Below are 21,850 nucleotides of genomic sequence, written 5' to 3'. Positions count from 1 at the left end.
GTGGCAATTCTCAGAACAAATCTGAGGTGTTCATCACTCAGCTGTGATCTGTAGGATGTTTTGTTGGTGTTTGTCACACTAAAAGTCTATTCACACACATATGTAGAGCCAAACACCACCAGCATCCTCTGTGCCATCTTCCAGATTTTGGGAAATTTGTCTGCGCTTAATGAAGCATAAAACCCATCCAGTTTGAGAGTTGAACTTCTCTTTTAAGACAGTATCACACTGGAGATCAATCAGTTCCATCTGCAGCGCTGTTTCAGGGTCTTGTGTGACTGAATCTGGGATGGAGGTTTGTCAGATAAAGGTGTTTTGCCGAGCCTGCAAGCTTGATTTTAACTGCTGAGCCATAGCCATCAATTCCTGCGTTGATTGGCTGTTAGCATAACCAGCATGCTTGGTGGAAAAGTGATGACTGTTGTTCTATTATTCACAAACCGCAATGATTTCTTAACAAATTCGACATAGAGCCTTTGACCGGACTTCAGTGAAAACGTATTTAGCAGTCCATTCTATATTAAACACTCGGCACTCACTGTCGACTTTCCTTTTCTTTGGCCCACTCATGGTTGAAGAAGGGTTCAGAGAAGTAGCAGAGTAAAAATAGAACAGCCAAAGTCAAGTCAATGTATTACTGTACCTACTTCACGGGCGGCACGGTGGTCGACTGGTGAGAGCGTCAGCCTCACAGTTCTGAGGACCAGGGTTCAATCCCCGGCCCCGCCTGTGTGGAGTTTGCATGTTCTCCCCGTGCCTGCGTGGGTTTTCTCCGGGCACTCCGGTTTTCCTCCCACATCCCAAAAACATGCATGAATTGGAGACTCTAAATTGCCCGTAGGTGTGACTGTGAGTGCGAATGGTTGTTTGTTTGTATGTGCCCTGCGATTGACTGGCAACCAGTTCAGGGTGTACCCCGCCTCCTGCCCGATGACAGCTGGGATAGGCTCCAGCACGCCCGCGACCCGAGTTAGGAGAAGCGGCTCAGAAAATGGATGGATGGATACCTACTTCGCGACCTGGTGGAACCACTAGGCATTACAGGACAACCTGGTGGAACCATCGGCAAGGTCAAATTAATGTAGTAATGATTTTGATATGATTTGGACGATTCTGTACCAGTCTTTGGCGGGCTGAATTGAAATGATCAACAAGCCAGATGTGGCCCGCGGGCCGTATTTGCCCACCCCTGGTCTATACAGTATGTCACCTTTTGTTGGCCTGGCAACCAGTCCAGGATGTACCCAGTCTCTTTCCCAAAGTCAGTCAGGATAATCTCCAGCTCACCCTTGACCTTAATGATAAAAGCGCCATAAAACATATAGATGGATAATTACTTGCTGTATCAACTTGTTTAAAAACTATAAACCAAATAATTGTACGTACAAAAATGTATTGTTAATTGTCATTTTGAATGTTAATGTTGTGACTGGCACTTGATCATAAAGTGGTATGCATGGTTAAGTAGCGGGCACATGCACACATAGACATAGAAACATAGACAGCAAGTGGTGCTCAAGTACCTGCCATTTTTGCCCTGGATAATAAAAATAAAAATGCCCTTTTTGCTTCAGCTCATTTTTCATTATTATTATTATTATTTTAAAAATTACCCGCAGCAACGTGGACGACTGGTTAGAGTATATGCCTCATAGTTCTGAGGACCGGGGTGGAATCCCCTTTCCTAACAATTGTATTATTGACTCTGTTGATAGTGTTAACAGAAATAAATAGATAAGTTAAAGAGCGACGACTGTGGTGGCACGGTGGATGACTGGTTAGCACATCTGCGTCACAGTTCCGAGGAACGGGGTTCAAATCCGGGCCTACCTGTGTGGGTTTGCATGTTCTCCCCGTGCGTGCGTGGGTTTTCTCCGGGCACTCCGGTTTCCTCCCACATCCCAAAAACATGCAGGGTAGGTTAATTGAAAACTCTAAATTGCCCATAGGTGTGAATGTGATTTCGAATGGTTGTCCGTTTCTATGTGCCCTGCGATTGGCTTGGATAGGCTCCAGCACGCCCGCGACCCTAGTGAGGATAAGCGGTAATCATCACATACACATTATATGCACACATTCCCACACAAGTGACTCTATTCAATATGATCAGTTTATCTGGTACCCTTGGTCTGCTCAGTGCTTCTAAGTGTGTCTGTGGCCCTCTGCCCAGCACTTTAAAGAGGAATACACGCACAAATAGAAAACAGACTGGGTTTCACTTTGCACTGAAACTCATTCGCACACATCCAGATGCACACACGCACACACACACACACACTCCATATCCGGCACTGTTTGGCTGTGAGGAGAGTGTTGGGAGCATCAATCACCGGGAGTAAGCTAAAGATCAGCTTTATGCCGCACTGAAAAAAAATATTCATATCAAATCAAATGCATTCCAGTGGGAAAGTTGTCGAGTAGAAGAAGCTAGAAGCTTTAACAGTATATCGAAGGAGAGCATTTTAATGGTGCCACAGCAGCTGAAAGAGGAGACTGTAGATTTGATTTGAAGAAGTATACAATGCAGTCCCCTCCCAAAAAATTGGAACAATGTTAATTGGTCTGAAAATTATTATTTAAGATATCTGTGTGTGTCTTTCTTCATTATTTTACCTTTGTGCTCAACTAAACAGGACCAGATGTCACACTGAAAAAAATAAATCTTTGTATAAATTGATACGAGATATCATTATTTAAGTAGGCCTATTCTGTATGTAGTTTGTGTGACATTTTTTAAATGTGTGTGAGTTTTCTCTTGTAAAATATGTGCTTTGGCTCATTAAAGGTTGGGAAACACTGCACTTGACGATGCAAACCCCTCACTAACAAGAACAATAGGAAGGAACGGCTGGAATTTGCCCCTCAAACAAGTACCGTATTTTCACGACCATAAGGCGCACTTAAAAGTCTTAAATTTTCTCCAAAAGGGACAGGGCGCCTTATAATGCGGCGTGCCCTATGTGTGCACCGAGTTCCAAAATCTATAAATGTTGTTGTGTGATGAGCGCGCCGCTTGACTGACTGGGAGCATTTCCTGCCGACACGCTGCTTATACAGAGGAAAAGTGCAGTCCATTTACCATTTATTTTTCCCAAGATATCAAATAAACTACATTTTTTAATATATCTCAATATTCAAATTAACTTTGCTGACTCCATTCCTTAACCGAAGAGCACTGACGTCCGTATTATTGGGAAGCTTTTATTTTGAAGGTGGCTTTCGCCGCAAGTTGGCAACCTATTACCGTAATGCCTAGTATGAACAAAATTAGGGGCGGCTGGCTTGACTGCTACTTTACGAGTGGCGGCTGGCTTGACCGGAGTCGAAAACTGCACCTACGAATAGACACGCTTACGAAGCACAGTTTAAACTGCAAGCTGTCAGTTACGCGGAGGAACATGGGAACGAGCAGCCGCGAGAGAATTCAAGATCAACGAATCCATGGTTCGCAAGTGGAGGAAGCAGGAAAACGAGCTCAGCCAAGTCAAGAAGACGAAGCTGAGTTTCCGTGGGAACAAGGGGAGGTGGCCCGAGTTGGAAGAACAACTCGAGCAATGGATTAATGAACTCCAACTGCTGGACATCGGTGTAAACAGGGCGTTCAAAGTGAAGTTGCAAGCGGCGTGGGAGCGATGGATGTCAGATGGCGAACACAGCTTTACTAAGACAAGGAGGCAGCGTCGGGCGAGTTATGCCACAATTTGTGAATGGATTGTGGATGCTTGGGCTAACGTGTTTGCTTGCACTGTTGTTCGAGCTTTCGTAAAAGCCAGCATCATTTCTGAGGAGCCGCACGGCAACAAGACTGACTCCGACAATGACGAGAGGGAACCTGGCGTGTTTGATGGAGAACTTGCCCAACTGTTCATTTCGGATACAGAACATGAGGACTTTGATGGATGAGGATTAATAAAAAAATAACGTGAGTACATTGTTAAATACTTCAATAAAGTACAACCGAACTCAGTTTTGCTCCCACTGACTTTTTAAAAACATTGTTTTAGCGTGCATGCATGCTACCGTATGTTTTAAGCTAGCGTATATATTACCATGCCTGCGCACAATAATACGGTGCGCCTTATGTTTGTGTTAAATACAGAAATAGACCACGTAACTGAGACTGCGCCTTTTAATACTGCAAGCCTTATGGTTGTGAAAATACGGTGCATACCGTAATACAAATTCTCAGAAAAAGAGTTTTATGGACTAATAAGACAAAGACGAAATTTCAATAAAGTGACGAAAAGGCTAAAGTTTCTGCAATGATACTGTAGAAACTGCTCATGAGCCCAAACATCGAAGCCCATCTGTGAAACTCAGCGAAGCGAATGTCATGGCTTGAGCTTGTGTGGCTTCTTCTGGAAGGGACTCATTAATCTTTATTAATGTAACACATGGCAGCAAAATAAACTCAGAAGTCTAGTGAAACATTTTGTCTGCCAATATGAAGAAAGATGCAATCAAACGGATTGGGGTAGAAACATGAACTGTAACACACTACCTAAACAATAAAGGAGTTCATGGGTGCCAGAAAGGCCTCTCATTTTACAACAGCATAACAGTCCCATAACAAGCTTTAAGATGTTTTCAATATACACTTCTAATGAGTACTGTATAGTGTTTTTCTACAGTAATTGCTACAGTGAAAGCAGATCCCCTACTTTCATTATTAGTGGACCAGCCTAAACACATCCCATAATCTGTTGGCACTAGCTCAGATGCTTTTTAAGGAGTTGTGTGCAGTGTTTGAACAAACGTACGAAACTGACCAGACAATGTTGATGTGAAGTTATTATGTTATAATACAGATTACTTTTGTTTGTGTTTTGTATCTACATTCATTGGCTTGGTTGCTTTAGCTTCTGAACATGTCTATGGCTTGTTTACTTTAAAGGGGAACTAAAAGCCCCCAAATTGAAAGCAAGAATACATTGTATGTGCCAGCACGAGTCAAAGAACAAAACTCTGATTAACATTGCTTTCATGGAATAAGAATTAAACAGAATACCGAACCAACGTAATGGAGGCGCCATGCTGGGCAAAATCATTATCAGCTGCTCAGCTGCAGTCAAAGCGCCAGTACAGAGTTACCTGATGCCAGGGCACTTCATTTAAGTGTGGCGGCTGACAGATTGCAGCGAGTGATGGATTTTAAAGGTGCTATACAATTGGTCTGTCTTATTAGTCACCATTGCAAAGTGTTCAAAATACTGCAGTTTATAAACAAATCTATTAACACTCTTGAACACTCCACTGTCCGAGAAGTGTTGTAAAATGATCTGTGACACATTTTTATGAGTCTGTGTTAGTTGTTGTGTACCCTACTTTGGGGGTTTTATTTGTTTGGTTTTGTTTATTTTATGTTGTGGACTACAGATGGAAATTAGCCTTCTGCTAAATCTGGTGCAAGCATCTATTCATGTCTTTTGATATTGATCACTGCAAGTGCCCATTGTCCACAAACAAATTGTTTTTTTTTTTTAAATCAGCCTCTTCCCTCACACTGCGGAGCCTTATAGCATACTTGCCACCTCAAGATTGGGTCTGGATTTTTAGACAGTAACGTGGGAAAATAGTAAGGTTGGATAAATTTGAGTAAGTAAGATGGATCACTGTAATTCTTCAGTGCACTAAACGCTTATCAGCCACAAAGGTAAGTGCATGCTAATTCATTTCCTTCAATTAAACTGCTTACTCAGCTTATCGTGTTATTCATTGCAAGACATTCGAAAAAGAGTTTTGGAAAATGACATAACCACAGTTGTTTGCTTTTGGAAAGTATTAAAGTGTTTTTGTCTCTGATGTGGAGGGCTTGCACTGGTGCTGTATTGTGCCAGTTTAATCAATGACACTGTGATTAAAAAAAAATGTTTTTAATTATTTCTCCGGGTACTCCGGTTCCCTCCCACATCCCCAAAACATGCATGGTAGGTTAATTGGAGACTCTAAATTGTCCGTATTTGTGAATGTGAGTGCGACTGGTTGTTTGTTTATATGTGCCCTGTGATTGGCTGGCGACCAGTCCAGGGTGTACCCCGCCTCTCGCCCAAAGATAGCTGGGATAGGCTCCAGCACACCCATGACACTTAGTGAGGTTAAGCAGTATGGAAAATAGATGGATGGATGAAATTAGCAATAGAACATTATCTTGGGCAGTGTTGTGTTTGATGTTTGTTTATTATAATACCAACTTGAACAATGTGGTGTTTGGTAACTCAAGCAAGATGGCGTATTTTTTATTTCCTGAAAAGTAATGATTTTGGAGAGCTGCATAATGAGCCAGAACTGGCGAATATGCGTTTTTAGGAATCCCACTCATGTTTTAGGCAGGATACGCCTCGCTGCGATATGATTGGTTCATGCATTGCAGGCTACTCAGATGCAACGAGATGACGATTCGAAATATGTATCACATTGGCAGACAATGAAAGCAATCAAGCGTGTTATGTTTCGGGTTAGGGCTATGGTTGGGGTTAGGGTGGGTTATGATGGTTTAGGATTAGGGTTAGGGTGGGTTAGCATGAGTGGGATTCATAATAATGATGCCACACTGAACTCACATACATCTTTTCCCTTCCAGAAGCAGTAAGGCATGTACAACCTGGACGCAGCAGCCAATCACATTGTAGCGTTGCGTGTCCTGCCTAGAACACAAGTGGGATTACTATTAACGGGGCGAATACACGTCACATTCTCACAAATTCACAATCTCGCGAGAGTGAAAAGACCTAAAAAGGGCTGCCCCCTTGAGCAAGTTAACAAAAGCAGTTATGACTTTTAAAACATTTTATTTTGAATAAATAAATAAGATTTAAATAAAAAGCAGCAAACAAAGTGAATGTACACATTTAAAATATAACAACGTTTTGACATCTTACTTGTAGTTCCCCTTTAAGGTTAAAGTCAAGAAAGAAGCACTAATATTCGATATAAAGAGGTGTGCTGTTTATGGGGATTGTCTTCAAAGATACAAGAAAATAATTTGAACAAACTCGGTTATCTTAAAGTGTCCATTATTTTTATATATTTTTATTTGACCAGGACTAAACACTAAATGATGCTTCATCACAATCACAATTCCTTAGTGCTGCTTGGGATGTCAGTTTAGCTAAATTGCTGTTTTTTTTTTTTTTTTTACAATGAGTGCTTTGGATTATTTGATGAACAAGAGAGATATAAAGAGGATACAGTGGCGTTGATAGGTAAGGAGAAGATGATAATGATTGTCTATTCACTGTCAAGATGAAAATGTTCAAAACATCAAATTCATGAGTAAATTCCTCGACTCAAATTGTTTATTCAGTTTTCTCAGGTTCATGGCTGGTGAGGCATTGATACTGTATTAGTGTCACATTTACAAATGTATGAGCCACAGTGGCCTATTTGCCATTAAATTAGCAGAATTCTTTTCCACATACATAATATTTGGCTATAAGGAACATTACTTATTTGCAGCCATTTTGAGAGCGAGTATTAATGATTGCAATTGTTTGCTTATTTAAAAGGGTACTCATTAAATTACTAAATGTTGTGCAAAAAAATATTTTCATTTAGGCCTATGCCAAAATATTTTGTTAATTTTTTAAAACTATTTTATGATAATGCACAAACATTTTAAACACAGACCGTTCAACAAAAGAAAAACAAAAATATTTAAGTTAAAAATGTTTTCAATTTGAATTTTGGATTATTTGTTTTACAGTCTGATCTCATTTTGTGTAAAATTAAAAATGTGAAAATAAATAATGTATGAATGCAAAATAACATTGTTTTTAGCAAATAATCATTAACTTAATAATTTTATGGCTGCAACACGTTCCAAAAAAGCTGGGACAGGTGGCAAAAAGACTGAGAAAGTTGAGGAATGATCATCAAACACCTGTTTGGAACATCCCACAGGGAAACAGGCTAATTGGGAACAGGTGGGTGCCATGATTGGGTATAAAAGGAGCTTCCCTGAATTGCTCAGTCAATCACAAGCAAAGATGGGGCAAGGTTCACCTCTTTGTGAACAAGTGCGTGAGAAAATAGTCGAACAGTTTAAGGACAATGTTCCTCAACGTACAATTGCAAGGAATTTAGGGATTTCATCATCTATGGTCCATAATATCATCAAAAGGTTCAGAGAATCTGGAGAAATCACTGCATGTAAGCGGCAAGGCCGAAAACCAACATTGAATGCCGGTGACCTTCGATCCCTCAGGTGGCACTGCATCAAAAACCGACAATGTTTAAAGGATATCACCACATGGGCTCAGGAACACTTCAGAAAACCAATGTCAGTAAATACAGTTCGGCGCTACATCCGTAAGTGCAACTTGAAACTCTACTATGCAAAGCAAAAGCCAGTTATTAACAACACCCAGAAACTCCGCCGGCTTCTCTGGGCCCAAGCTCATCTAAGATGGACTGATGCAAAGTGGAAAAGTGTTCTGTGGTCCGACAAGTCCACATTTCAAATTGTTTTTGGAAATTGTGGCTGTCGTGTCCTCCGGGCCAAAGAGGAAAATAATCATCCGGACTGTTATGGACGCAACGTTCAAAAGCCAGCATTTGTGATGGTATGGGGCTGTGTTAGTGCCAATGGCATGGGTAACTTACACATCTGTGAAGGCACCATTAATGCTGAAAGGTACATACGGGTTTTGGAGAAACATATGCTGGCATCCAAGCAACGTCTTTTTCATAGACGCCCCTGCTTATTTCAGCAAGACACTGCCAACCCACATTCTGCACGAGTTACAACAGTGTGGGTTCGTCGTAAAAGAGTGCGGGCACTAGACTGTCCTGCCTGCAGTCCAGACATGTCGCCCATTGAAAATGTGTGGCACATTATGAAGCGTAAAATACGACAACGGAGACCCCGGACTGTTGAACAGCTGAAGCTGTACATCAAGCAAGAATAGGAAAGAATTCCACCTACAAAGCTTCAGCAATTAGTGTCCTCAGTTCCCAAACGTTTATTGAATGTTGTTAAAAGAAAAGGTGATGTAACACAGTGGTAAACATGACCATTTCCCCTCTTTTTTGAACGTATTGCAGCCATAAAATTCTAAGTTAATGATTATTTGCTAAAAACAATCAAGTTTATCAGTTTGAACATTAAATATCTTGTCTTTGTAGTGTATTCAATTAAATATAGGTTGAACATGATTTGCAAATCATTGTATTCTGTTTCTTATTTATGTTTAACACAACTTCATAGGAATTGGGGTTGTAGAAGAACTGTATCAATCATACTGCTGTGTAGTTACATCAAGCAAGAATAGCCAACTGAGAGAGGGGCATAATGAAGTGGTGATCGAAATGCCACTTGTAAGACCTGTAAGAAATGTGACAAAAGTAGAAAGATAAAGTAAGCGGCACGCAGACTAGCACCACCAATGAGAGGACATGAGGAAATGAGAGGATAGCTTGGCACATTGAGAGAGGACACGCAAATAGAACAAATACACTGTGATGCATACAGATTATGGTAGCGGCGACAGCAGAGATGATGCTCATGATGGAGTGAGGATTAATGACTTCAGGATGACTGTGTGACAAGTGGATGTGAGTTAGACACTGAGAGTTGGGGTTTTCTTCAAGGGAGGAGACAAGAGGCCGAAGTAAAGAAGTAGGGGAATAAGCAGAACAGAGGCTCCTCAGCAGGACAGACAAGGCATGACTGTGCTCATCAAATATGAATCTTTTCATTTTTTTAGTAACCTTTGTCTCACATCTAAGGCATATATCAACTTTAACAAATTAGAGAGGACACTAGGGAAAGAGAGAGGGAGGTGGCGTTACCGTGACCACGTCAAAGGTTGGCAGCCATTTGAAAAAGTCTGGTAAAAATTCTGTAATTATGCAGTGACAAAAGATAGAATTCCATTGTGACCTATCCATTATGAGACCAAAAAGGCTTTGGTGACCAACAGGAAAAATCTTTTTGTTCTATTGAGGCTTTGATCAACGTGTTTTCTTACCTTATTAACTTTTCATTTGTACCTTGTACGACTTAAAATAGCATAACTTCATCATTATAATCAATGTCAATTTGGTGGCAGAAAGTTGGTCGAAATTTATACCTGGTCAGACCATGTCTAAATGCAGCTGGTCTAACATGATTTTGGTTAATTAGATCGTGGCATAGGCAGACAGATACTGAGGTCCACAAATATACAGTATTTAAGTCACCAGCGGTTAACACCAGCTCATTCTGTATTTAATAAGGGTACCCACTCACATTGTCTGTTACCACAACGACCAAGAGCAGTGACGAGACTCCAACTTACTGGTCCAATGGGAACGAACTTGAAATCAGATGCCATCCCATTGCTACTATAGTTCAAGTTACATCGGCCAACACTGGGCCACCTTTAAAGGAAATGAGAGGAGCGACTTTGATTGTCACCGACTAAAGTTGGCTGTAAACACGCCAACTGTCAAGGGTGTGTGTTCCGGTTTTTGTCTTCCCCTGTTTCACACACACCGGCTCCTGAGAGCATTTTCACCACCTGTGCCTCGTTCACCCTAATTACCCCTTGTATTTAACCTCATGTCTCATTCTCTCTCGTCGCCAGTTCGTTGTAAATTGTTCGCGTTCCAGCATTCCTTGTTTCCACGTCACAGACTCACAGTAAGACTTGACCTGTTCCGATTATCGACCTTGCCTTTTTGCCTCATGTTTTTGGATACTGTTGCCTTTTTTGGATTGCCTGCCTGTGTGACCTATGCCCGTATATTAAACCTCTCTTTTTGGAAACTGTCCATTTGTTTTGGAGTCGTGCATTTTTGGGTCTTATCCTCTGTTCCGTTCATGACAGGACGAACTGGCCATAACATCGATCCAACAGACTCAGACCCGGTGCGCAAAGCCCTTCAAGCGCAGAGTCAACTCCTCTCGAAGCAGGATGAGCAGCTTGCTGCCCTCCACCTTCATCGAGAGGCATCAGGACAATATGATGAGACCGGTGGCCTCGCAGTTTGAACTTCTTATGAAAATGATTCAAGAGAAGGAACCAGTTGGCACAACACCCGATACCGCCACGGTACCAACATTTCCATGTGAAGCAGTCACCATGCAGCCACCTGCCACCTCCGCTGCTGTCTGCCTACAGCTCTCTCGACCGGAGAGTTTCTCTGGAGATTCTGGGAACATTAAGCCATTCATCACTCAGTGCAAACTCCACTTTGAGCTGCAGCCAGCTGCCTTCCCCACCGAGCGGGCAAAAATCGCTTTCGTCATTTCCCACCTGACTGGTTGTGCAGAGGCGTGGGCTACTGCTGAATGGAGCCGCAATTCCGCCGCGTGTCATTCGTGGGCTTTTTTCGTAAAGACCATGGAGCAACTTTTTCAATTTTCCACACCAGATCGTGAGGCAGCTCGCTCCCTTGTCACCTTACAACAAGGCAAGCGCAGGGTGTCAGATTATGCGATTGAGTTTCACATTCTAGCAGCTGAGAGTCAGTGGAATAATCGGGCGCTACTCGATGCCTTTTTTCAAGGACTATCCCCCGCCGTCAAGGATCATTTAGTCCCGCTAGACCTGCCCACCAACTTGGACACTCTCATCGCTCTCGCCGTAAAAATCGACGAGGCTTTTGGATTGCAAGCTGGATGGAGATCAGCGGAGGGCTGCGTCACCGCGCACTTGGAGGACGAGCCTCGGTGACCAGCCAAACCAAGGCAGATCCCCTGTTTCCGGTCTCAACCCACTGGCTAGCGTCCCCACGGATGAACCCATGCAACTGGGCAGGTTCCGTCTCTCCCCTGAGGAACGTCAACGCCGGCTGAGGGAAGGGTGGTGCTTCTACTGTGGTCAGTTGGGTCATTCCGTGAGCAACTGTCACATCAAAGTTGCCGGTGCCGGTAGCAAGGGCACGGGAGAGGTGACTCAAAATTTCATTAAGGAAGACCCTACCCGGGTTCTTCCTAAAGTGACAATATGCTCTCCAGATCAAGAGATTCATACACCTGTATTTATTGACTCTGAACCTGACTTGTCTCAAGTGCCCACCTGTTACCATGACATTAAAGAAATTTTTTCCAAGGCCAAATCCCTCCACCCCACAGACCTTATGACTGTGAATTTGCTGCCTGGAACCACACCCCCACGAGAGAGGTTGTTCTCTCTTTCAGGGCCGGAACACAAGGCCATGAAGGAGTACGTGGAAGAATCACTGTTAGCCGGGATCATTCGCCCATCTTCATCCCCTACGGGAGCAGGATTTTTCTTTGTGGACAAAAAGGACAAGACCCTGCGACCCTGTATCGATTACCGGGGTCTCAACGAGATAACTGTAAAAAAACAGGTACCCTCTTCCTCTCATCTCCACCGCCTTTGAGTTCCTGGAGGGAGCCAAGATTTTCACCAAACTAGACTTAAGAAATGCGTATCATCTAGTCAGGATAAGGGAGGGGGATGAATGGAAAACAGCATTCAACACACCAACGGGACATTATGAGTATTTGGTAATGCCTTTTGGACTTACTAAAGCTCCAGCTGTTTTCCAAAACCTTGTCAATTATGTCCTGCGTGACTGTTGAATGTGTATGTTTTTATTTGGACGACATTTTGATATTCTCCCCGGATGAGGAGACTCACATTATTCATGTCCGCTCTGTATTGCAGCAGTTACTGCAGAATCAACTATATGTCAAGGCTGAGAAATGTGAGTTCCACAAGGCGTCCGTTTCTTTTCTGGGTTTCATCCTGGTTCAAGGTGAAGTCAAAATGGACACTTGCAAAGTCGATGCGGTTATTAATTGGCCTACTCCCACGTCACGCAAAGATGTACAAAGGTTCTTCGGCTTCGCAAACTTCTACAGAAAATTCATCAGAAATTTCAGTTCTATAGCCTCTCCTTTGCATGATCTTACCTCACCACACAGACCTTTTTTATGGAACCCGCTTTGTCAGGCAGCTTTTCAGAAACTTAAATTGAGCTTTACCTCCGCTCCCATCCTTACTTTGCCAGAACTCAAACAGCAGTTTGTGGTAGAAGTCGATGCGTCTGATGCCGGAATAGGAGCAGTGCTCTCCCAGAAATCTCTCAAGGATGGTAAATTACATCCTTGTGCTTTTCACTCCAAAAAACTGACCCCAGCTGAGAGAAATTATGACATTGGTGACCGTGAACTGCTGGCAGTCAAGGTGGCTTTGATGGAGTGGAGGCACTGGCTAGAGGGGGCACAGACTCCGTTTTTAGTATGGACAGATCACAAGAACCTTGAGTATATGAAATCTGCTAAAAGATTAAATGCGAGGCAAGCTAGATCGGCTCTGTTCTTCACTCGATTTAATTTCATATTGTCCTCCCGACCTGGTTCCAAAAATGGTAAGCCAGATGCTTTGTCGCGTATTTTCTGCAAAGAGAATTCTTTGTCCGACCCTAAGACTATTTTGCCCAAGTCATGTTTCATTTCCACTTTTGTTTGGGACGTTGAAACTGCGGTTAAAGAGGCTCTGAAAAACACTCTTAGCCCGGGAGATTGCCCTGAAAACAGGCTTTATGTGGTTCCGACCTTAAGGGGAAGACTCATCCACTGGGCTCACACGAACCGTACTGTATGTCACCCAGGCATTACCAAAACGCAATCAGTGGTCGAACAGCGCTTTCGGTGGCCTAATGTTAGGAGGGATGTTATCGATTACGTCAATGCTTGCCAGGTATGTGCTGCTAACAAGCCCTCTCGTCAACGTCCTTCTGGGGCGTTGCGACCCCTGCCAAGACCACAACGTCCTTGGTCAGACATTTCCGTAGACTTTGTGACAGGATTACCGGCCTCGAAAGGAAATACCACAATTCTCACAGTTGTTGACAGGTTCTCTAAAATGGCTCACTTCATTGCACTCCCGAAACTCCCCTCAGCTAAAGATACTGCAGAGTTAATGATTCATCAGGTATTCAAGTTCCATGGTTTCCCCAAGAATGTGGTGTCTGATAGGGGTCCCCAATTCATTTCGCAATTTTGGAAGGAGTTTTGCAATCTCATAGGTGCTACCGTCAGTCTGTCATCTGGGTTTTACCCTGAAACCAACGGCCAAACCGAGAGGCTGAACCAGGACCTGGAGACTGGGCTCCGATATCTCGCTTCACAGGAGTCACGATCCTGGTCTCAGAAACTGGTTTGGGTCGAATTCTCCCACAATTCCTTCCCCTCTGCATCCACTGGTCTATCGCCTTTTCACGTTGTGCATGATTACCAACCATCTCTGTTTCCTGCCATAGCCCCAGAGTCCACAGTTCCAGCGGCATTGACCTTGGTGAGACGCTGCAGGACGACCTGGGAGCGAGCCCTCCAGATGCTGGTGCGCCAGGGACGGTCCTACAAAGCCGCTGCTGACTGTCGGAGGACACCGGCCCCGAACTACAAAGTGGGTCAGCGAGTTTGGCTCTCGACCGAACATATTCCACTCCGGGTGAAGTCCAAGAGGCTCGCTCCCAGGTTCATTAGGCCCTTCCCCATCACAAAGATCATCAACCCTGTCACCGTGAAGCTGAGGCGCCCAAGGTCGATGCGGGTCCACCCTGCCTACTCAAGCCAGCCCGGGAGTCCCCTCTGGTCCCGCCTTCCTGGCCCCCTCCTCCCCCCTGGTTTGTGGATGGGGGCACTGTCTTCTCTGTGGGTCCACCCTGCTTTTCACGTCAGCCTACTCAAGCCAGCCCGGGAGTCCCCTCTGGTCGCACCTTCCTGGCCCCCTCCTCCCCCCCGGTTTGTGGATGGGGGCCCTGTCTTCTCTGTGAAGCGGCTCGTCGGAGGGGGAGAGGGTTTCAATATCTGGTGGACTGGGAGGGCTACGGGCCTGAGGAACGTTCATGGGTGCCGTCTGCGTTTCTCATGTATGACTCGCTCATTCGGGACTTCCACGTTGCGCATCCAGGGGCCGTCCGTTAACGGTGGGGGGGGTTACTGTCATGGGTGTGTGTTCCGGTTTTTGTCTTCCCCCTATTTCACACACACCTGCTCCTGAGAGCATCTTCACCACCTGTTCCTCGTTCACCCTAATTACCCCTTGTATTTAACCTCGTGTCTCATTCTCTCTCGTCGCCAGTTCGTTGTACCTTGTCGTCGCGTTCCAGCATTCCTTGTTTCCACGTCACAGACTCACAGTAAGACTTGACCCTGTTCCGATTATCGACCTCGCCTTTTTGCATCATGTTTTTGGATACTGTTGCCTTTTTTGGATTGGCTGCCTGTGTACCGACCTATGCCCGTATATTAAACCTCTCTTTTTGGAAACTGTCCATCTGTTTTGGAGTCGTGCATTTTTGGGTCCTATCCTCTGTTCCGTTCATGACACCAACAGTGGCACAGCCCACCCACTGTTGGATCCTCCGGGCTGTGAAATTTCCAACACTAGTCTACACAGCTCCTGGCACACAGTTTGCGCGCCTGCTGCAGCAAATTTGCGCTGGTCATGAAAATAGGTCCCATTATGTTATAATTTTCCCATGCAGACTTGCAGCCTGTGTAGCACAGGAGCTCAAGCCAAAAAAAAAGGGCACCATTTGCCAATAATTGAGATCAGTGTCTGCGTCAGAGCACGTACAATGAGAGGACATTCGGTCAGCCTGGGCGGATGGGGGGGCACATTTTACCACTCGGGAAACGTGCGCAATTCCCATGCGTAGTGCCCTGTGCTGTGGTCTGAAAACATTTCTCACAGTGGAGAATGAATTAGCGCATAATGACCGTAGCTAAGTAAATGCTAGGCTAAGTTTGAAAACAGTCATCTCACTGATGTTCAGATATGTGTATATGTTACTTTGACAGGAAGTGGCGTGACTATATGCAAATGATCAACATCGTTTTTCTGATTTTTATGATGTTTTGATTCTCTTTTATCATTATCTCACTGTTAGTAACTGAAATAAATTAATTCATACTTTGAATAAATTAAATATAAAGATTGGCATGAAATTGTTACCAATATCAATATACCTTATCAGACTGTCATGTAGCTTTGATTTTAAATTTGAAACCAAATTTGGGTAGTTAATGATAATGCTAATGTTTGGGGCGGCTAGTTCGGAAGATGTCTCCGAGCTTTGTTAACTGTGGCCCTGTAAGGCCCTTTGATACGAATCAACTTGACTTGACAATGGGCCTAATATTATGCTTATAAAAGCAAATAGATAGCTTTTCCGATTTATTTAGCATTGTTTTGTATGCGGCGGCACGGTGGACGACTGGTTAGAGCGTCAGCCTCACAGTTCTGAGGACTAGGGTACAATCCCCGGCCCCGCCTGTGTGGAGTTTGCATGTTCTCCCCGTGCCTGCGTGGGTTTTCTCCGGGCACTCCGGTTTCCTCCCACATCCCAAAAACATGTATGAATTTGAGACTCTAAATTGCCCGTAGGTGTGAATGTGAGTGCGGATGGTTGTTTGTTTGTATGTGCCCTGCAATTGGCTGGCAACCAGTTCAGGGTGTACCCCGCCTCCTGCCCGATGACAGCTGGGATAGGCTCCAGCACGCCCGCGACCCTAGTGAGGAGAAGCGGCTCAGAAAATGGATGGATGGATGTTTTGTATGCTGCTCTATCACACTATATAGAGCAATATAGTTCATAAAACTACTTGTAAATCGAAATCTCACAGCGCCTGTGGCTCATTTGGTACAGCAAGTCACCAAAGTGTTATAATCCTGGTTCCAGGTGTCTTAAGTGTCCTTGGGCAAGACACTGAACCCTAATTTGTTGTTCGTGGGGATGGCAGTTGACCCCATTGTTGCATGAGTGAATGTGAGGCTTTCCAAAGTACTTTGAGCAGCATAAGATATAGATGAAACACTTTATAAGTGGTCAAAATCTCAAATGTTTTCGTGTAAATGCTTGCATTAAAAATATCCTTGATTGATGTGATGTGAATTTTGGCCAGGATGCTGCATTGATCAAATATTGTCATTCTACTGCAAAAAGTGTTTGTTGCCACACTTTTTTTCTTCTTCTGGCTTACACATAAACATAATTAAAATTCTAAATGAAATATAACTGGTGAACTTGTTTAATTTGCGAAAACATTTTTAAATTCTCCGCCTGTCTGACGGTCTATATATTTTTGTCTCTCTGCTACAGCTTCCTGTACATGCCCCTTGTCTCTTCGTTAACATGACAATTTAACGTCAGTAACCAGCACAAAACCTCGTATAGGCTTCATGAAAGGCGCTAAATAAGATAAATAAGCACTATGCTCGATGCCTGATAATTTTTCTCTGACATCCCCCGCACCGCCAATTGCTTTTTTGGGTTGCGGTTCGTAAATGTATATTATATATATATGCATCCATCCATTTTCTTCACCGCTTATCCTCACTAGGGGGCAGCTGGAGCCTATCCCAGCTATCTTTGGGCAGGAGGCGGGGTACACCCTGAACCGGTCGCCAGCCAATCGCAGGGCACAGAGAAACAAACAACCATTCGCACTCACATTCACACCTACGGGCAATTTAGAGTCTTCAATTAACCTACCATGCATGTTTCGGGGATGTGGGAGGAAACCGGAGTTCCCGGAGAAAACCCACCCAGGCAAGGGGAGAACATGTAAACTCCACACAGGCGGGGCCGGGATTTGAACCCCTGTGAGGCAAATGTGCTAACCAGCCGGCCACCGTGCCTAAACATTAATGAATTAAAAAAGACAATGCAAAAGGACAATTTTCTCATCCAGGACAAAAAGAGCCAATGCCTAAGCACCAGAAGGGGTCACTGTCTGCACGCCCCTGGTCCCAAGTCAGATTTGATAGGTTCAAGCGCACCCATGACCCTAAAGGGTCATATACAGCTCATTATAATGTGGACAAGTAGTATAGCAAATGGTTGGATGGACAGGTGTTATTCTTTAAATACCTCCACCTATCTAGCCATTTCCCACCACTTATCCTGGAAGTTAATGGGTGAAGCAGGAGCCCATCTCAGCTGACTTGAGGTGACAAACAACCATACCATACTCACATTCTTATCAATGGACATTTTACGCTTTTGGAATGTGAAAATGTTGGCTTCTTTTCTCTGCTTGACATTCCTGAAAAATATATTTTTTTTTTCATCGTATTGCCGCATTTAAATTTTGTTTAAAACTGTTGGAGCCATTTGATCCTCATGGGACCTTTCCATGACTCTACCTTCTTTTGTCTCTCCATAGGCGGATGCCAAGATGGTATGTGATGTGGTTAGTCGTATGGAGGACACAGAGCCTTACTCCACCGAGCTGCTGTCCTCCATGATGCGTCTCTGGTCCGACTCGGGGATCCAGGAATGCTTCAGCCGGGCTCGGGAGTACCAGCTCAACGATTCAGCGCAGTAGTACGTCCGTGTGTGTGTGTGCATGTATGCATGCGCGCTTGTGTGTGTGTGTGTGTGTGTGTGTGTCTGCGTGTGTCTGCGTGTGCGCGTAGATGTGTTCCAGGTTGTTCCCTTACACAAACTCTCCTCCTGGCAACTACACTGTAAAATTGTTTTTTGTTACCTCAACTAATTTTTCTGAATCAGTCCAACTAAAAGTACCTAAATTGTTGGGTCAACTTGAAATATTAAGTTCTAATATTGTCAACTCATCAGTTAAATCAGAGCAGTCCAGGTAACTCAGATTGCTGAGTTGACTCAATTAAATATGAGTAGCCCCTGCAAAACTCCCTGGGACAACCCACACAAGCCAAAATGTCAAGACCGGTCAAGACTGCCCCCTGGATAGGAGGTCATTTTCTTACAAGGAGGCCCAGACAGAGTATCAGGAGTCGACATAAGGAGGTAAGTAAAGATTTTTGTAAGTTATAAAGGTGCAGTTCGCCATTCTATGCAATGTTAAAATGGTTGCCAAACCAGGTTCCTTAAGCTATTATCCTGAATATTACCCTTGTTAGCTCCCTGTAATTTATATAGCCTGTTAGCTAACTGAATTCAGCAAGGGCATTTTGATATCAGGATTTTCCCACCTATCGAAGGCAATTTTGGTCATCAAACAAAAAACAAACAAAAGTAAAAAAAAACAACAGGTAAATCCTGGATATGTAAAACAATTATTCACAAGTGAACAAGACCCCAAGATACTGCGCTCCACTTGGGGCAGGATCTCATCCCTGACCTGGAGAGGGCACGCCACCCTTTTCTGACTGAGGCCCATGGTCTCAGATTTGGAGGTGCTGATTCTCATCCCGGCAGCTTCACACTCAACTGCAAACTGCTCTAGTGAGAGTTGGAGATCACGGCTTGATGAAGCCAACAGAACCACATCATCTGCAAAAAGCAGAGATGCAATACTGAAGCCACCAAACCAGACCCCCTCTACGCCTCGGCTGCGCCTAGAAATTCTGTCCATAAAAGTTATGAACAGAATCGTTGACAAAGGACAGCCTCGGCGGAGTCCAGCATTCACCGAAAACGAGTCCGACTTACTGCCGGCAATGCGGACCAAACTCTGACACCGGCCGTACAGGGACCGAACAGCCCATATCAGGGGGTTCTTTACGCCATACTCCTGAAGCACCCCCCACAGGACTCCCCAAGGGAGACGGTCGAAAGCCTTCTCCAAGTCCACAAAACACATGCACCCTTGAGGACCCTTTGAACAGAATCGGTGACAAAGGGCAGTCTTGGCGGAGTCCAACCCTCACCGGGAACAAGTCCGACTTACTGCCGGCTACGCGGACCAAACTCTGACTCCGGTCGTACAGGGACATACTCCCGAAGCACACCCCACAGGACTCCCCGAGGGACACGGTCGAACACCTTCTCCAAGTTAAAAAATAATGTGATTTGGAAGTGTTGATCAAACTTAAGATTTTCAGTGTGTTCAACTTTTACTGAAAAAGTAACCTGGCTGCCTTAAAATTTTATGTTGATTCAACTAATAGGCTTAGTTGGAAAAACCTGTACATAAATACATGTTTGTTGGTTGGATTTGTAATGGAATGTCACCTCAAATAGGCATTTAGTACATACAACTTAAATTTCCTTAATATTCCTTGTTAGTAGAACTTGGAGTATCAAGTTGAGCTATCCTTGTTACTAGAACTTGGAGTATCAAGTTGAGCTAACTGTTTATCACTTTCATATTAATCAATTACATTTTTTATTGTACAACCCCAATTCCAATGACGTTGTGTTAAACATAAATAAAAACAGAATACAATGATTTGCAAATCATGTTAAACCTATATTTAATTGAATACGCTACAAATGTTAATGTTAATGTTCAAACTGATAATCGTTATTGTTTTTAGCAAATAATCATTAACTTAGAATTTTATGGCTGCAACACGTTCCAAAAAAGCTGGGACAGGTCGCAAAAAAAACTAGAACGTTGAGGAATGCACATCAAACACCTGTTTGGAACATCCCACAGGTGAACAGGCTAATTGGGAACAGGTGGGTGTCATGATTGGGTATAAAAGGAGCTTCCCTGAATTGCTCAGTCAATCACAAGCAAAGATGGGGCAAGGTTCACCTCTTTGTGAACAAGTGCGTGAGAAAATAGTCGAACAGTTTAAGGACAATGTTCCTCAACGTACAATTGCAAGGAATTTAGGGATTTCATCATCTACGGTCCATAATATTATCAAAAGGTTCAGAGAATCTGGAGAAATCACTGCATGTAAGCAGCAAGGCCGAAAACCAACATTGAATACCCGTGTCCTTCGATCCCTCAGGTGACACTGCATCAAAAACCGACGTCAATGTGTAAAGGATATCACCACATGGGCTCAGGAACACTTCAGAAAACCAATGTCAGTAAATACAGTTTGGCGCTACATCTGTAAGTGCAACTTGAAACTCTACTATTCAAAGCAAAAGCCATTTATCAACAACACCCAGAAACGCCGCCGGCTTCTCTGGGCCCGAGCTCATCTAAGATGGACTGATGCAAAGTGGAAAAGTGTTTTGTGGTCTGACGAGTCCACATTTCAAATTGTTTTTGAAAATTGTGGACGCCGTGTCCTCTGGGCCAGAGAGGAAAAGAACCATCCGGACTGTTATGGACGCAAAGTTCAAAAACCAGCATCTGTGATGTTATGGGGCTGTGTTAGTCACAATGGCATGGGTAACTTACACATCTGTGAAGGCACCATTAACGCTGAAATGTACATACAGGTTTTGGAGAAACATATGCTGCCATCCAAGCAACGTCTTTTTCATGGACGCCCCTGCATATTTCAGCAAGACAATGCCAAACCATATTCTGCACGTGTTACAACAGTGTGGCTTCGTAGTAAAAGAGTGCGGATCCTCGACTGGCCTGCCTGCAGTCCAGACCTGTATCCCATTGAAAATGTGTGGCACATTATGAAGCGTAAAATACGACAACGGAGACCCCGGACTGTTGAACAGCTGAAGCTGTACATCAAGCAAGAATGGGAAAGAATTGAATGTCCCACTTCTTCTTAGCTAACCTTTTTCCTTGTATGATTCCCTGTACTGTGAGGTTCCACAACCAAGTCTCCTTCTCTCCTTTCCTGCCAGAAGATACACCAAGTACTCTCCTGCCTGCCTCTCTGATCGCCTTGGCTGCAGTGGTCCAGTCTTCTGGAAGCTCCTCCTGTCCACCGAGAGCCTGTCTCACCTCTTCCCGAAAAGCTGCACAACACTCGTCCTGTCTCAGCTTCCACCACATGGTTCTCTGCTCTGCTTTTGTCTTCCTAATCTTCCTCCACACCACCAGAGTCATTTTACACACCACCATCCTATGTTGTCGAGCCACACTCTCCCCTACCACTACCTTACAGTCGGTAACCTCCTTCAGATTACATCGTCTGCACAAGATGTAATCCACCTGCGTGCTTCTACCTCCACTCTTGTAGGTCACCCTATGTCCGTGCCTCTTCTGGAAAAAAGTGTTCACTAGAGCCGTTTGCATCCTTGTTGCAAA

At 44.0% G+C, this 21,850-nt stretch overlaps 1 protein-coding gene across 2 annotated transcripts in view; it reads left to right on the top strand.

The window, feature by feature from the left end:
• Window positions 1-21,850, top strand: part of gnao1a (guanine nucleotide binding protein (G protein), alpha activating activity polypeptide O, a) — a 157,325-nt gene that overhangs the window by 89,535 nt on the left and 45,940 nt on the right. For both annotated transcript variants that reach the window (XM_061677457.1, XM_061677458.1), the window contains exon 4: window positions 18,131-18,291. In XM_061677457.1, coding sequence (XP_061533441.1) covers window positions 18,131-18,291 — 161 coding nt within the window. The remainder of the gene's footprint in view (window positions 1-18,130; window positions 18,292-21,850) is intronic.

This window comes from Phycodurus eques, chromosome 5, assembly GCF_024500275.1.
Source record: "Phycodurus eques isolate BA_2022a chromosome 5, UOR_Pequ_1.1, whole genome shotgun sequence".
Taxonomy (NCBI): Eukaryota; Metazoa; Chordata; class Actinopteri; order Syngnathiformes; family Syngnathidae; genus Phycodurus; species Phycodurus eques.
The sequence above is the reverse complement of the archived record's forward strand: the minus strand, read 5'-3'. Positions and strand labels throughout refer to the sequence as shown.